Below are 17317 nucleotides of genomic sequence, written 5' to 3' on the forward strand. Positions count from 1 at the left end.
CAGCCCCTCGTGGTGACCCCGCCGGGACCCCCGGGGAGCGGCCACAGGGGCTGCGGGGGTTCTGGGGTGGTGGCTTTTGTACCGGAGCTTTGCTAGAGCCGGGGTGGGAGAGGAATAAAACAGCCCTGGAGGTGGCCCGGGCTGGGGGCAGGACCAGCCGCGCACACCTCGGGGGGCAGGAGCAGCTCCGTGCTCCCCCCAATCCTCTTTGGATTATTTGTGCTGCCGTGATTACGGCTCGTACCCGGGACTGGCTTTGCACGCGGGGGGTTGGCTCTGTCACGCTCCCAGCTCGGTGGCACATCCTGAAACCTTTCCCAATTGTCCCATCTTCCCGTACCCCGTCATTTCCCTCCCCTCCTTTCCCCCCATCCCTGGGTTCCCACGGGTGAGTTCCCTGCCTCCCTCCTTGCATCTTCCCTCATCGGGGAATTGAATTGCTTTGTTGCTCCCCCCAGGCCAGGTGGGTGGCTCTGGGTGGCAGGACAGGGCCCCCAGCCCCCAGCAGCACCTGTCCCCTGTTAATAAGTTGATAACAACCCAATCCCCCTGCCTGGAGGATTTAGAGGCAGGTTTATAATCCTGTTAACCCTTCACAGGAGCTGATGCCCAAACCAGGGCTGCAGCCTGAGCCCCCAGGCAGAGCAGCAGATCCCCCACCCCATGGGATGAGGAGGAGGAGGGAGGAAGGCTTCTCCCCACGTGAGATGCCACCTCGGCCCTGCTGGGGTGAAAATGAAATGAGCTCTTTGGAGCTTTTCCCCTGGGATTGTGTTTAATTGCATTAATTCTGTTCTCAGGAGGGTACGTGGGAGGTCTGGGCTGGGGCAGATGTTGAGGGACACTTAGCTGGGTGTGGGGCTCTGCCACAAACACTTTCCCCAGAACCCTCTGGCAGACCAGGCCTGATCTTTCTTCTACCTGAAACTGCCTCTCTTTTAATTAGCCCATTCTATAGTAATTAGGAAAGGCCCTTTTGCCTTTTTCCTCGTTTAAAGCCCTTTTGAGCAGCATAGGAAGAGCTGAATGTGGATGGAGGAGTCTGTCCTTGGGGGGAACACTCATAACCCCCCTCCAAGCCCAAACTGCCCCTGAGACCAGCTCCACCAGGGCAAGAAGCACCTCCAGAAAATGTTCCACCTCAATTGACTTGATGCACAACTTTCTGGGGGGGGCTTCAGCTGCCTCCTGAAGCCCCTGTCCCCACCAGGGTGTAGGTGATGGGCAGAGAAGACCTGACTTTAGACAGCAAAGGCTCCTTGGGATGAGTCCACTGGCTGAGAAGGACATTGGAAAATGGAATGAAGTTTAGAGGAAGGTGTTAAAAGGTCTCAAAGAACAGAAAAGCCTGGCCAGCAGTGAGAGGTGGCATCTCCATCTGCCCATGGCTTTGGTGTCCAGGTTGTGGTGGTTTGTGGGGCAAATGCACTGGGAGAAGGAGTTCTTCCTCCTTGAAGGGTGAGGAGCTGCATCCAGCCCAGGATGGAGGGAGTAAGTGCTGGAAAACTGTCCTGGATTGCTTTGTTGCTCCCCCCAGGCCAGGTGGGTGGCTCTGGGTGGCAGGACAGGGCCCCCAGCCCCCAGCAGCACCTGTCCCCTGTTAATAAGTTGATAACAACCCAATCCCCCTGCCTGGAGGATTTAGAGGCAGGTTTATAATCCTGTTAACCCTTCACAGGAGCTGATGCCCAAACCAGGGCTGCAGCCTGAGCCCCCAGGCAGAGCAGCAGATCCCCCACCCCATGGGATGAGGAGGAGGAGGGAGGAAGGCTTCTCCCCACATGAGATGCCACCTCGGCCCTGCTGGGGTGAAAATGAAATGAGCTCTTTGGAGCTTTTCCCCTGGGATTGTGTTTAATTGCATTAATTCTGTTCTCAGGAGGGTACGTGGGAGGTCTGGGCTGGGGCAGATGTTGAGGGACACTTAGCTGGGTGTGGGGCTCTGCCACAAACACTTTCCCCAGAACCCTCTGGCAGACCAGGCCTGATCTTTCTTCTACCTGAAACTGCCTCTCTTTTAATTAGCCCATTCTATAGTAATTAGGAAAGGCCCTTTTGCCTTTTTCCTCGTTTAAAGCCCTTTTGAGCAGCATAGGAAGAGCTGAATGTGGATGGAGGAGTCTGTCCTTGGGGGGAACACTCATAACCCCCCTCCAAGCCCAAACTGCCCCTGAGACCAGCTCCACCAGGGCAAGAAGCACCTCCAGAAAATGTTCCACCTCAATTGACTTGATGCACAACTTTCTGGGGGGGGCTTCAGCTGCCTCCTGAAGCCCCTGTCCCCACCAGGGTGTAGGTGATGGGCAGAGAAGACCTGACTTTAGACAGCAAAGGCTCCTTGGGATGAGTCCACTGGCTGAGAAGGACATTGGAAAATGGAATGAAGTTTAGAGGAAGGTGTTAAAAGGTCTCAAAGAACAGAAAAGCCTGGCCAGCAGTGAGAGGTGGCATCTCCATCTGCCCATGGCTTTGGTGTCCAGGTTGTGGTGGTTTGTGGGGCAAATGCACTGGGAGAAGGAGTTCTTCCTCCTTGAAGGGTGAGGAGCTGCATCCAGCCCAGGATGGAGGGAGTAAGTGCTGGAAAACTGTCCTGGCTTTAAAACCTCCCCCTCTCTCTGTCTTTAGACTAACAAGCAAGTGGGACTGACCAGTCACCCAACACCACAAGGGGTGGGGAGATAAAATGCTCCCCAGGAGGCACCTTCTGACCTCTGTGGGCAGAGGAGACCTGTGCTTGGTTGCAGGGGACAGAGCTGGGTCTGGGGTTGGTTGTGAGGATGGAGCAGAGCTGCTGTGGCCCCTTTGCAAGGAGGGGACACTGCAGAGATGAGCTGGGTGACAATGGCCAGTGCTGGCTGCCTTGGGGAGGAGGGGATGTGCAACCATGCAGGGGGTGGTGGGAAGCAGTAGCTTCCCCTGGACATCCCTTCTGGTCCCCTGGGATCCCCTTCTTTGCCTCAGAGGAAGGGGATGAAGGAGCACCAAGGTCTCCAAGGAGAAAAATGCCTGGAAGGAGTGGAGACACTGATGTGTGACCTCTGCCAGCTGGGCTTGAGGGGACAAGTTTTCTCCATGAGTGGTGTCACTGTGAAGAGGCAGCCCCCTGAGCCTGGGGGAGTGGTGTCCCCCCCAGCAGCACTGCTCCATCTGCCCCCACCCCTCTGCCCATGGGTGGGTGGGGGGCTGAGGAGCTGCCCAGGGCAGGTCCCATCACAGTGGGTGCTGGAGCTGCTGGTCCCTGGGTGCTCCCCATGGGATCTGCCTGCTTCCCCCCCCCACCAGCAATTTCAGCAGAGTGGTTCTGTGTGTTCCCTCTTCTGTCCAGACTTGTCTGTGAACGTCCCAGGAACTCGTTGGAGGTGGCTCCATGAAAACACTTGGCAAACCCCACGGGCAGGGCTGTGACAGCACGTGTGGCTGCTCCCCAGCAGCTGGTTCCATGTGCTTGGTTTATTATCACTGCTTTGTAGCTGATCCTGGGAGCAACACCATTGCATTTTCTGCTTTCTAATCAGGTGGAAATGCCTCTTTAGCCTGTGCTAATTTTGTTCTGTTGGGAAACAAATACTGGGTTGTTGTTAAGCAAGTGTTTGATGCTGCCTGAGCCACCCTTGGCTCCCACCCAACTTTGCTGGGACATGGGCAGGGACCATGATGCTGCACCTTCCCACCTCAGAACTTTTTATTGCCACTTTCTGGAGCTGGAAGCCCTCAGACAGCCACCGCCCCCCCTGTAGGACCTCTTCCCACATCTAATTCTCAAGCACACAAACCTGCTCAGACCCTCTTCCTCTGCCAAGCCGTGCACAGAAGCTCCCTGTGGGCTTGGTGACTCTGCTGTCACCACCACCTGCCTGTCCCCAACCTGGCATCCGTGTGCCATGGCTCTGCCAAGCTCAGGATCCTGTCTGGAGCCAGGATTCAGTCCTGGCCTGAGTGTCTTGGGAAGAGGATAAGTCCCAGTGTGCAGGGTGGGGGGTTTGGGGCTGAGGTACCCAAAGAAGGCTGCCCCAAGTTGGGCACAGGCACAGCAGGAGCCAGACCTCAAAGGAGGCAGGAGACAGACCAAGACATGCAGAAGAGCCTTTTATCCATGGACAGGCTAAAAGGGGCTTTCCCAGAGGGTTCCTTGAGCAGCAGGTGAAGGGAAGGTGGACAGTAACACAGGAGTGAATTGCTTCTGCTTGTTACCTTCTGCTGGCTAGGAGAGAAACTCATCCATTTGGTTGCATTCTGACCTAAATGGTTCCTTGATGTCTCTGATCCTAATGGTGCCTTTTAAAGAAGGCCAGAATGTCCTGCCCTGGGTGCTGAGGGGGAGGGAGCCCTGGGGACTCTGCTGGTGGGGGGGAGGGTGGTGTCATTATATTGAGAAAAGTCCAAATCCACAGTGTGCTGCCAGGAAAAGCCAGGGGAGGAGAGAAGCAGGAGAGAACATCCTTCCTGTGGAGCCTGCAGACCTTCACAAGGACTTAAAACACCCTTATGGGCCAGGGGCTGATCACTGCAAAGCCTGGAAGTCCAGAGGTGTCCTGGGGCAAAGAGCTCTGGCACAGGGATGTAGGCAGGTCCTGTTCTCCTGGGGACGTGGTGCCACTGTCCCACCAGCAGGCAGATACCTCCTTTGAAGTGCTAGGGAGGTTTCTGAAGCTCTGCTTTCAGGCAAGATGGCTTTTCCATCTGCCAAAGGAGCTGTGGCTTGGGCTGCACCAGCCTGCCAGGTCTCCTGGCCATCAGGCAGTGCTGAAGGATAAGTTGCATGAAAAGATGTGTCACCTGCTCCCTGGCTGTGCTGCTCCCCAGAGCTCCTGGGTCCTCTTTCCTTCACTTCCCCCTTCCTAATCTCTTGGGAAAATGTGTTGAAAATGTGCCTGATGTGCTACCATAGAATCCCAGACTGGTTTGGGTTGGAAAGGATCTTAAAAATGATCTAGATCCACCCCCCTGCATGGGCAGGGACACCTCCCACCAGCCCAGGCTGCTCCAAGCCCCATCCAACCTGCCCTTCAACACTGCCAGGGATGGGGCAGCCACAGCTTCCCTGGGCAACCTGGGCCAGGCTCTCACCACCCTCACACCAAAGAATTTCCTCCTCATGTGTCACCTAAATCTCCCCTCTCCCAGTTGAAAATCATCACCCCTTGTCCTGCTGCTACAGGCCCTGCTAGAAGGTTTGTCCCCACATATTTTGCTGTCACTGTGTGTTTTTGTCCTTGTGGTCCTGCTCAAAGACTGATTCTACTCACAGCTCCACCCAACCCTGCTTTTACACCCTAGAAAAACTCACTGTTAGGTTTTTTTCACTCCACTTTTCAGATTGAAAATCTTTTTTCAAGCCCAAAATAACTTTTTTTTTCACACCAGAAAAAAATCCCAGCTTCACAAAACCTGATTTTTCTACCAGTCATCTAGAAGGTGGACACATCAGTCAACCACATGTTCACACACTGGCCAGCCCTGTGGTGTTAGTTTGGGCTTAACTCATGTTCCTTCTGTTTATTTATATCCATTTATTTAAAGATGTCAAGTCTCGTTGGCAGTTCCCTGGGGTGACAAGTCTGGGTTTCCAGCTGGATTTACTCTGAGCTGCTCAGCTAAGTCCCAGCTCAGGGAAAAGCATGTGGTGATCCCCTTTCCCAGTGGGATGTTTGCCTTCAGCACTAGTTATACTGAGTGGGACTGGGAGAGGTGGTTTTTAAATCCTTCCCTAAGATGAGCCTGGGTTTGAAAACACTTGGAATTCTGAAGCTCTTTTGTCAAACCTTTCTCTCAAGCAGACAAGTGTGAATTGGCAGGAGGATCTGATGCTTTTGCCAAGGTCACTCTGTTTCAGAGGATGGAGTTGAGGACCTGGGGCTTAGGAGATGAACTCAGAAGCTGAGCCCTGCTCCTCCTTCTTAGGGGCCACTTTGAGTTGGTTTTCATTGACTTCACCACCTGGCAGGTAGATGTGGTTTTGCTGCTTCACAAGTGGGATGTTGCTCCAGCCCGTGGCAGCAGTTGGTTGGTGGGCCCATGGTTGGGCTGCTGAAGGATTTGGTTTCAAAAATTTTGGGCGGACAAGCTCCAGACAAAACCTTAATGCTTAATGCTGAGTGTGGAAACTGTGGAAGGGTCACAGAGATGATCAGAGGCTGGAGCAGCTCTGGAGCCAGGCTGGGAGAGTTGGGGAGTTCAGCCTGGAGAAGAGAAGGCTCCAGGGAGGCCTTAGAGCACCTTCCAGTGCCTGAAGAGGCTCCAGGAAAGCTGGGGAGGGGCTTGGGACAAGGGCAGGGAGGGAGAGGACAAGGGGGGATGGATTAAAACTGGCAGAGGGGAGATTGAGGTTGGACATGAGGAGGGAATTCTTTGGTGTGAGGGTGGTGAGAGCCTGGCCCAGGTTGCCCAGGGAAGCTGTGGCTGCCCCATCCCTGGCAGTGTTGAAGGGCAGGTTGGATGGGGCTTGGAGCAACCTGGGCTGGTGGGAGGTGGCCCTGCCCATGCAGGGGCTGGGACTTGGTGATCTTTAAAGTCCTTTCCAACCCAAACCATTCTATGACTCTATTATGTGATTCCATGAAGATCAGAGCCCTTCTCCTGCCAAGATCTGAGGTGGCTTCTCCCAGCTGTGTCCCTGCTTGCTTCCCAACCTCTGATAACCTCATTTCATCCCCACATCCCACAAAATGAGGGTCAAGTTGCTTCCCTGGCTGGGTGATGGGTGGTGAGATGGGGGTGGAAGAAGCTGTTTGAAGGCAAATGACACTTCTTTGATTTGCCTGCATTTGGGATGAAAAGCCCTGGGCTGGAAAGGGTGCTGAAAGAAACCAAATACAAAAAACCACAACCTCCAAACCAAAAAAACACAACCCCCAAACTCAAGCCCTGAAGTGCTACAGTCTCTTGTTGCCCCCAAAGCTTTCCCATGGGTTTGAAGCCTTCAGGGCTGGCGAGCAGGGATGCCCTGCACTGAGCCACCCCTGGAAGGGGCTGTTTCCAAAGGCATCCTATGGGATCCATCCAAAGAAATCACTCTGTTGTGCTAAGGAGGAACTGGACATCCCGAGAGGAGGGTGGGGGCTGGTGGAGCCCCCTCCTTCCCTCTTCCCCTCCCTCCTCCTCTCCCTCCCTGCTGGGGAGGCTCTTGCCAGGCTCCGTGTTGCCTTTGGCTTGCGTAAGCTTTAATCTAGAGTTGGAGACGTTTTGAGCCCATCTGTGTTAACATTGGGTGGAATTAACACGCATCCGGGGACACCACGTGACCTCCTCCGACCTCCCCCTTTTTTTTTTTTTCCTCCTTTTTTTTTTTTATCCCCCCCCTTCATCATTTTAACAAATTCTTGCCAAATCAGAGTGGCCGGTGCCCGGCCGGGCTGGGCTGCTGCTGCTACCAAGATGCCCACTGTCTCCATCCTTTACAAGGGAGCCATCATCATCAGCAGGTAACCCCCCCCAAAGCAGGACAGGGGATGGAGGCACCAGGACAACCCTTTTGGGGGGGTCCCAGTGGTTGCCTCAAGCCAAGTGTCACCTGCTGTGGCACCTCCTGGACTGGGGTGGTGGGGATGCAGCGGGAGCAGCGGAAGAAGCCAAGGACACCAGAACTAGATGCTGGGGTTGGGTCTCTTGCTCCCTGGGGTTGGGTTTCTTGCTCCCTGGGGTTGGGTCTCTTGCTCCCTGGGGTTAGCAAAGCTGGCTCCTGCTCCCCTGTTCCGTGCGTGGCGTCGGGGATAAAGGTTGATCGTATCAAGCAGGGATCTGCTTCCCCCAAATCTCCCTCCTTATGTCGCATTTCAGCCCAGTTTCAGCTATTTCTGTTGCCTCGCGGTGGAGTTTCCGTGCTGATTTACTCCAAATACTCTGAAAATCCTGGGTGGTAAATTGAACTGGGCTGCTCTGGCTTCCTGGGACATCTTCAGGCTTCATTTTCCAACAGCCAGATGTGGCCAGTTGTTTGCTCGGGCTCCTCTATACCTGAAATATCACCAGAATGTCAAGGGGGATTGTTTGTAACGAGGAGGAAAAGCTTCCAGTCCAAATCTTGGAGATGGGTGTTGCAGCTTGATATTTTGGGAGGTATTTTGGGTGCCTTCAAAGTGAAGTCCCTGAGATTCCTACCTCCCCTGTGTCTTGCTGGACTTGGAGGAGCCCGTTGTGCCCCACCGTGTTGTCCCTCCTCAGCTGCATCTGGATTTGGGATCCGATATTGATTTGGAAACTCCTTTTCTCTTGCACCTTAAATCCTGGGAAGTGGAGTGTTTGGGGAGCTCCTCAGCTCTGGTTTCCCACCTGGATCTGGGTTTCTCACATCAAGGTCCACCCATCCTTGTGGCCACCCATCCTTACCAGGGTGACCACCATGGGCCACCCAAGGAGGAGAAGTGCCCAGTGGTCCCAGGTCTGGAGTCCAGGGTGCCCAGCTAGGCAGCCAGGCATTTTCAGTGCCATTTGGGACACCCACCTTGGCAGAAGGTGTTTACAGGGAGATGTTGGGGCAGTTGGGTGAGTTACTTGGCAGAGGGGAAACTCAGGTGTACGATTCTCTTCCACCTGCTCTAACTTGTGAGAAGAAGCTCCCACCCTCCATCTGGCAAGTGGGGACCTGGAGCAGCTTGGCAGACCTTGTGTCCCCCTTTTCCACACCCCCTACCCAAGGGATGGAGACTCATCCTGCCTTCCAGACCCCAGGGTGCAGACCATGCCTGGTTGCCTTCATCACAGGCTGCCTGCACTTGTGAAATGGGTTTATTCTGGGAACACTGGTTGGAGCTCTGATCTCATTTCCCGGGAGCTGGACAGCTGTCCAGCCTCGTTAATCTGGGGTAATGAAGCACAGACAGGTCCATCAGATTTGCTGGGTGGGGAGGATGATGTCCAACCCTGCACATATTCTCTCATTTATCTGTACAAACTTCAGGGGGAGGGTGGAGGGGGTTGATCTCTGCCAGTGCAGGGCTGTGTCCCTCAACCTCTGTGTCTACACCCTTTGGTGGGCATGGGGGGTGGTGGGATGGATGTGCTGGTGTGCATGTTGGGTGGGCACCTCCTTTTTTTGAGCCCATGAAAGAAGGATGCTTCTCTCCTCTCTCCCAGGACGCTCATGGGACCGTACGGGATGGACCGAACCGCTCATTCCTTCGACTTCTACGACTGTGCCAACGGGCTGGGTGAGCACTGAGCCCCTGCCAGGCTCCCTGGGGTGGGCTGGGGCATCTCCACCATCCCTCCTGGCATGGGGGTGGTGGTGGGCCTCTCTGGGTGACATCTGATATGTCACTGATTCCTGTGCCTGCCCGGGAGAAGCAGCCACAGCAGCACCTTTTGGAGCTGGGAGGTTCAAATCAAAGTCTCCGTGAATTCCCCGTGGCTGGGGAGCAGCTGCAGGGCTGAGAGCACCCGTGGCCAGAGCCCCTCCCCTGGGCAGAGGGTGCAGGGGGAGAAAAAGACCTTTGTTTTTCTTTTTTTTCCAGAATTTTCTGAATTAATTCAATATATATTGTAACGATTAATAACATAATGCAATGCCAAGCCTTTCCCAGCTGCCTGCCCTGCCACGGGCAGGGTGTCCTGGGAAGCCACCCTGATGGGTGACACAGGGCGTTGCTGCTCTCCTGGGGATGGGCTGTGTGGGTTGTTTTGGGAAAGTCTGGCCCAGGGGTAAGAGTCTGAGCAGCAGGCGAGTCAGATGCCCTTCCTGGTGCTCTCAACATCAAAGGGTGGAAGAGAAGGAAAAAGAGATGCTCATCTCCATCAAAACGTGAGAAATAGTCACAGGTTCAGGCAACTCAGCCAAAAAGGATCCAGCAGAGCATCTCAGCTGACCTCTCTGTGCCCCGTGGCATAAACATTGGTGCCCTTTCACAGAGCCTATATAACATTGCAGTTCTGCACCAGGATTTCTCAGGGTCCACCACAACAAAACCTCCTTCACGATTTGTAATTGTCAGCACAGCCCAACATCCCACAGAGCAGCTATGGGCCCCTCAGTGAGGTCCCTGGGTGACCATCTGGGGACCCCTCCTGAGAAATCCAGCACACCAGAGAAACAAGATCAGATCTCCTGAGACCTGAGGATAATTACAGACTCATTCTTGGATGTTTTCAGCTCTTGGGCATTGGGGTTTTCTGCTGTGCTGACTCTTCCCCTGGTCTTCTGTTCATGAGGCTCATGGGAGCTCAGAGAAAAATGTCTTTGCTTGGTGAATATGTTTTAATCTCCAGAGGTGGATTTGGTTGAGTTGATGGGATTTGAGCTGTTGGGTTAGATTAGCTCATTAAAGGAGGAGACCCAGAAAAGCCTGGCTGGGAACTCCTCTTCCAGAGGTTGCCAACCTCTGGACGAGCACATATGTTGCAGCCCACCAATAGCCATGTTGCTGGGTCCCAGTTCTCCTCCTTTCTCCCAGTCTGTGGCCAGTAGGTCTTCACAGGCTCTTGCAGACCCTCTTCAGGGTCTTGTGATGTGCTCCATGGAGGTATAACCATGTGGGGTTTCTAATGCCACCACCAGGTTGCTTCATCCTCTCTTGAGAGGCTTGAAACATCCAAGACCAGTGATTGTCAGCCAGAAATCCTCCCTCTCTGCTGAGGACAGAGCCCTGTGTCTGTCGCAGGTGTAGCTGCTCAGAACATGGGGTGCTTTGGGGAAGAAAAAGGTGCCTCCTTGGGTTTCATGTTCAGGTGTAGGTGTTATCCCAGCAGTTTCCTCAGCAGCATCAGCCCGCTCGGTGCCGGCGTGGCAGGTCAGCGTTTGGCCCCAGGTCTGTTGCTCTGTGGCTTTAGGTGGAAACCTACATGTGAACCTCAGCAGAAGTTCAAAGGGGTTACCTGGCAGCTCCTTAAACCCTGAACTTTGCATTAAAGAGCAGCCATCAAAGGGAAGTGCTGATTAAGGAGCATTTCTCAGAAACACGGAGATCCCATTATCTTGACCTTCATCTTCTCCAGGACAGGGCAGCAAGTGATTCACCTCCAATCTGTCCCTTCCTCCAGCTAGGAAAAAAAAAAAAAGCTGGCCAGGGCCTCCAGATCAACAGGGGGATTAAGGGAAAAGTAATTGAACATTGCAAGCTTAGGCACAAAGTGGGAGGGTTCTCTCTGTGCCGGGAGCGCGACGCGGTGGCCACCAGGGTCAGGATGCACCGGAGATGATTAGAGTTGGGCTCAACAACCAGATTAGCCAGGACACCCCTTGACCTGTGGGCCAAGGAGTGAGATTATAGCCTGAGAAGTTGAGAACTGCGACGTTGGCATGAGGAGGAGTGGGATTAGATGGACTGGAGAAGCTCAAAGGCCTTGAGGAACTTTAAAGGGAGCATTAAGGACCTAAAGAAGAGGCTGACTTGGCCTGTCCAACCTGGGTGTCCATCTGGAGATTTTTCCATAAACATTCATTCTGCAGAAGGAAAAATGCTGGGGATGTGGGCATCGACTCCAGGACCTTTGCCAGAAAGGAAAGATTAAATGGAGGGGTCCAAAATAGGCTGGATTATCTGCCCCTAAGTGTCACTTAATAAGCATTATAGTGGGACCTTTGATGCTGTGATAATTAAAGAGCAGTTATTTACCCACACCAGGTCCCAGGGAGGAATTTGATTGAAGAAAGTGTGTATAAAACACAAAGACTCCCAGGAATGTTGCCACCATGATCTTGGATTTGCTGCAATCAGTCCTAGTCCTCTTTCTCCTTTTCTTCTTCCTTCTCCTCTTTCTCCTCCTCCACCTTCTTCTCCTCCCCACCCCAGTGAGGACCCCCCGGTGCATCTCTTGAGGGGTAGGAGAGGTACCTCCATGGCAAGGAGATGTGGGGGTGGGCAGATCCTGGCAGCCCCCAACTGGTTTGCCAACCAGGGAGTTAAAAGTCAGGGTTTGGTTGGGTTTTTTAGCTCCTCCCCCATCCCAGTTGGAGGGTCTGGAGCGATGCTGGGAGTAATCACCGATTTTAATAACGAGATCGGATTTTCTCCTGACATGGTGGGGGATCAGGGAGGATTTGGAGATCCTTCAGCTACATTAAGCCATTATTACAATTGATTTGTGGTCACAAAAGGGAAATGAGTCATTATGGGTTTGATACCTCAGCGGAGGAGCCTGTGGCAGGCAGGGCCCACTGGGCTGCTGGGGGATGCTAGAGCTGAGCCTCTAGTGGGCTTCATGGTCCTCGTTGCCTCATGTTCTGCTGAGAAGAAAGTTGGAGAATGACTTCTTGAATCATCACCTTGGTTTAAGCTGGACTTGCAGTGTCCTCCTTGTCCTGGGAAACCGATGGGACCCTCCTTCTGCAGGAACCCCCTAGAATCCCAGACTGGTTTGGGTTGGAAGGACCTTCAAGATCATCTAGATCCAACTCCCCTGCATGGGCAGGGACACCTCCCACCAGCCCAGGCTGCTCCAAGCCCCATCCAACCTGCCCTTCAACACTTCCAGGGATGGGACAGCCACAGCTTCCCTGGGAAACCTGTTCCAGCATTTCACCACCCTCATTATAAACAATTTCTTCCTAATGTCTCACCTAAATCTTCCTCTTCTAGCTTAAAGCTCTTCCCCCCTTCTCCTATTACTCCTGCCCTTGCCCAAAGTCCCTCTGGAGCTTTCTTGTAGGCCATTTGTAGGTCCCAATCCAGGGTCCACTCCTCTTTCCTCCTGCTGGTTTCAGAAAGGGGTCTGGTGTTTTGGGGCAGAGCCTGTGCTCAGCTCCCCTGGTGGGGGGTCCCTTGGTGCACCCCCAGCCATGCTGGGAGCAGCTGGTGGCCCTGGGGCTGGAGCTGGGTTCTCACCAGCAGTGTCCTCTCTGCCCTGCCACCTGCCCTCCACGTGCCCTCCTCTCCAGAGCAGCAAAATGCCTGACCAGCAGCTCTGGGGAGAGATTTGTTAATTAATGTCAGGCTTTTTAATCCTTCTGCCCACAGTCTGGATCTTCCCAGCAGGATTTAATGAGTCCTGGTCAAAGAAGTTTCTGGGGCCTTTTCCTGCCAGCTGGGTTGTGCATGGCAGCAGGGACAGGTCCCAAGGCTGTGCAGCCTCAGAGCCCTTTGCCAAGGTGCTGCTGCAGGGGGGCTGGGAGCTGCACCCCAAGGTCACCTCTGCACCCTGCAGCTCTGGGCTGCTCCTCCCAGCCCCAGCCACTGATGCTGCTCCTGATGTGCAGCTCTGGCCTTGGTGGCAGCTTCAGCAGCTGTGGTGGAGATGCTGCTGGAGCTTTGCAGGCAGGTGGGATGCTCTGACTGCTGGAATGAGCCCAGGGATTGTCCAGATGTTGCATCTGAAAGGGGTCTCCTGGGGTGGCCAGTAATGGCTCCTCTGCAGGTCTCATTGGACACAGGCTGAGGCATCCACAGCATAGTCAGATCCCTTTCCATCAGTGATGAGCTGGGAGCTGGGGAGAACAACAGCTGTTGTTCTGAGATGCCATCAGATGCCTGTAGCCTTTGCACTGTGTCAGTGGCCACATCCTGTTGCCTCTGCTGCTGCTTGTGCAGGGGATCATCACACTCATGGAATGGGTTGGAAGGGACCTTAAAGACCATCTAGTTCCAACCCCCTGTCACGGGCAGGGACATCTTCTGCTCCAAGCCCCATCCAACCTGGCCTGGAACACCTCCAGGGTTGGGACAATGGGGGTTTCCACAGATGGTTTTTAACAGGAGTGTCAGATGGTGGTGGGAGCTGAACCTGGGGCTGGATCCCTCAGCAGCCTGTGGACACTGCTGTGCTTCTGCCTTTGTGTCATGGGCACCTCTTTTCCTCCAGGTATAAAAGTAATTGGTGGCATCAAGGAACTCACTGGAGAAGAATATGGAGTTTATGTGAAGAGGATCCTTCCAGGGGGTGTTGCTTATGCAGATGGTGAGTGAAATGGGGCTGAAAACCCCTCCCAAAATCCAGTGTATTTATTGTATATATTGTGTTAGTCACTCCGGGTGCTTCTTTCCAGCTTTTCCAGCAGTGGGGCTTAGTTTTTGGCTGTGATAATCATGGTGACACCCACCAGCAGCCTTGCCTTGGCTTCTGCTGCATCAATGTGGTTGCTTTGTGTCTTTCAAGCAAGACCCATCTCTGTCCCACAAAGAGCTTTCCTTTGCTGTCCCTTCCCACGGGCACTGCCTGCCCCTGCCTCCCAGGAGATCCTGGAGATCCCTTGGCAAACCCAGCCCTGCTCTAGGCCACTGATTTCATCCTGAGCATCTTCAAATAAGGAGGAATTAGGCAGGGCTCCCTGGACTTCACCCTTCAGAACTGAAGCCAGAAAGTTCCTCTTTGGGTGGTTTTTCTTTCTCCAACTGTTACATCGTGTTTTTCCATCTTAATAAAGAAATATAAATCCAGCAGAGGTGGAGGTGCCACTCGTGGTTTTCTACCTGGCCTCAAGGTGAATTAAGTAAACTCCTTCTTGCATTTTTTGGGGTGTTTACTTTCGTAACTTCCTCCAGCAGAGGAAGTGCTGGGACACTGGCCCAGGTTGTTGGGGGAGGCTGCAGAAACTCCATCTGTGGACACCTCGAAAAACAGGTTGGACGAGCATCTTGGAACAACTTGTACATTTTTCCTCCTGTCTTTGGGCAAAGGGAGGAGCTGCCCAACCTCTCCCAGGCCCTTCAAGCTGTATTTTCTGCAATTTCTACCCATTAGTTTTCTCTTCTAGGGCGCCTGCAGCCAGGAGACCAGATCCTGGAGGTCAATGGGGAGTCCCTCATTGGGGTGACGAGCGAGAGGTACCGTATCCAAATGGAAATGTTTGAGTTCCTGCTGCTTTGGTGTCATTCTGAAGTGGTTCAGGCTACTTGGTGGCACCAAGCCTGGCTTGGCCTGTGCTGTGACACGGCCACCCCGCTCCCAAGTGCCAACTGGGGAATCATCAGAGGAGAAGTTTCCCTGTGAAACCAGCCCAGTGAATCCAAACTGTGTTTGTGAAATACCCAGAGGTTTCCCCCCAAATTGCTGCTCTATTTAACAGCTCCTGGTTCCACTTGCTGCAGCTCCTGGCCAGCCCCCAGCTCCCAGCACAAGAGCTGAGCTGGTGCCTCAGCCCCACGTTGCTGCTCTGAGCAGGGAATTCCCTCCAGAGCTGCAATCCAGCCCCTCTGCTCCCCACCAAAGAAATCCTGACCTGATCCAGAGGGGACCAGCATTTTTGGGGCACCCCTTTCCCATTAAACATGGTGCCAGCCTGCTGCTGCCTTGCTGGGGAGTAGCACAAGGAGCTTCTCCTCCTCCTGAACCCCCACAGCTGCTGGGTATGATGCAGGAGGTCCTGAGGGACATCTCTTCTGGTACCCTGCCCTGGATCCCATGGGGATGTGGGCATTTGGGGCCCAGAGGTGGCCATTCCTGCCATGGAAACTTCCCGAGGGATGTGAGGTGCTGGGAGGTACTTGCTCACCACCAGGTGCACCTTCTAGGTCTGCTTTGCTATCAGAGACTTCTAACTTACTGCAGAAGTGGGACAACTGGACTGTCACTTGGCTGCCTCACCCATTCCCACTCCCAGGGCAGGGATTGGGGCTGCTCCACGGCCAAAAAAAGGGACACTCAGCTGTGATGGGTTTGCCCAGGCCATGGGTCTCTGCCCAGCTTGCCACGAGCTCTGGTACCAGCTGGGTGAGCTTGGTGGAGCCAGCCCTGACGTGTCATGGTCCTTGTTCTGCAGGGCTGTGGACATCCTGAGGACAGCATCAGCCACCAGCCACATGCACCTCCTGGTAGCCCGCGATGACGACGCCAGGTACGGGCTGTCCCCTCACCCCAGAAGGGAGGTGCTGGCACCAGTGGGCACCAGCCCTGACCTCTGGGCTCCTCAGGCCTGTGGGGAGGTGGCCAAGGGTCTTTGGGAACTGTTGACCGGTGGGAAGACACTGGAGGTGTAACAGGAAAGGGGAGCCAAGCTGGTGGCTCCCAGCTGCAGTCCTGACCCCAGCCCAGGCTGTTCCAGGTCTGTGGGGCATCCTGGCAGCAAGGACATGTCCACAGGGACCTCCCTAGCAAGGACCTGGGCAGCCTCAGCTGTAGGGTGGGACAGGCCCCTTCAGCTCTGCTGGGTGGTGTGAGCTCCTCGTGTCCTGCTCATCATGTCCTGCACAGAGCTTGGGATGAAGAGGTGCAGGGACACCAGTGTCTTCCCTTTCATTTCCAGTTGGACACGTTAAGGTTCTCTTCCCCCAGAGGATTCCTTTTTTCTCAAGGAGCATGAGCAGCTCATCCCTGGAGCAGCTTCTCTCCCTCTCCCCTTGCTGTCCCTAGAGAGGCTTGGAGGACTCAGCAGGAGAAGGAAAGAGTTCAGTTTTCTCTTGGCTGGATCTGAGCTGTGTGGACAGTGATGGTGTTGGGGAAGAGCAGGGTTGTGGAAATCAAGGTATGGGATGAGTGGGGTCCTTGGTTCTCATCCCCTGGGAGATCTGGTGCAATGTGCTGGAGCACAGGATGCTGGAGCACCCTCTCCCTGTGGAACAGAAACACAGATCTGGAAACTTGTGGTGCCCCAGGAGCCACTGGCATGAGGTGGGTTGAGGCAGAGCACCCAGGTGGGCAGGCTGGTGGCACCAAGACTTTGCATGGTGTGTGGGTGCCTGAAGATCACAGAGCTCTTTGCCCAACGTACCCACAGCCCCTTCAGTGTCAGAGATGATGGGTTTGTTCCTCATCCCTCAGCAGAGCAGTGAGAGTCCTGCAGTGACAGGATGAGACTAATTCTGGAACAGTCATGTTCTGGCAGAGGAATTATTTGTTATTAATGACATGTTGCTTTCACCTGCCTCTGCTCTGCTCTTCCAGTGGAAATAACCTCTCAAATCATTATAGCAGATCCCAGAGGAGGCCACAGAGATGATCAGAGGCTGGAGCAGCTCTGCTCTGGAGCCAGGCTGGGAGAGTTGGGGTGTTCAGCCTGGAGAAGAGAAGGATCCAGGGAGACCTTAGAACACCTTCCAGTGCCTGAAGGGGCTCCAGGAAAGCTGGGGAGGGACTTGGGACAAGGGCAGGGAGGGAGAGGACAAGGGGGATGGATGAAAACTGGCAGAGGGGAGATTGAGGTAGGATATGAGGAGGGAATTCTTTGGTGTGAGGGTGGTGAGAGCCTGGCCCAGGTTGCCCAGGGAAGCTGTGGCTGCCCCATCCCTGGCAGTGTTGAAGGGCAGGTTGGATGGGGCTTGGAGCAGCCTGGGCTGCTGGGAGGTGTCCCTGCCCATGCAGGGGGTTGGGAATGGATGATCTTGAAGGTCCCTTCCCACCCAAACTAGTCTGGGATTCTATACCTGCAAAGTCCTTCAGCAGCTGCTGAGGAAGCCCTGGGGAAACGCGCAGGTCGCCAGGGCTTCATTGGGAATTTGTCCCTCTTTTGCTCCCA

At 54.3% G+C, this 17317-nt stretch overlaps 2 protein-coding genes across 2 annotated transcripts in view; one reads left to right on the forward strand and one right to left on the reverse strand.

The window, feature by feature from the left end:
• Positions 1-8340, reverse strand: part of PPL (periplakin) — a 76003-nt gene extending 67663 nt beyond the window's left edge. The window contains exon 1 of the mRNA XM_009995447.1: positions 8326-8340. Within this exon, the coding sequence (XP_009993749.1) occupies positions 8326-8340 (15 nt within the window). The remainder of the gene's footprint in view (positions 1-8325) is intronic.
• Positions 8341-9074: 734 nt separating this feature from the next.
• LOC104386785 (syntaxin-binding protein 4-like) overlaps positions 9075-17317 on the forward strand; it is a 32273-nt gene continuing 24030 nt past the window's right edge. The window contains exons 1-4 of the mRNA XM_009995449.1: positions 9075-9146; positions 13729-13824; positions 14621-14690; positions 15626-15700. Of these exons, the coding sequence (XP_009993751.1) occupies positions 9080-9146; positions 13729-13824; positions 14621-14690; positions 15626-15700 (308 nt within the window). The 5' untranslated portion in view covers positions 9075-9079. The remainder of the gene's footprint in view (positions 9147-13728; positions 13825-14620; positions 14691-15625; positions 15701-17317) is intronic.

Source organism: Chaetura pelagica, unplaced genomic scaffold (assembly GCF_000747805.2).
Source record: "Chaetura pelagica isolate M959 unplaced genomic scaffold, ChaPel_1.0 scaffold64, whole genome shotgun sequence".
Taxonomy (NCBI): Eukaryota; Metazoa; Chordata; class Aves; order Apodiformes; family Apodidae; genus Chaetura; species Chaetura pelagica.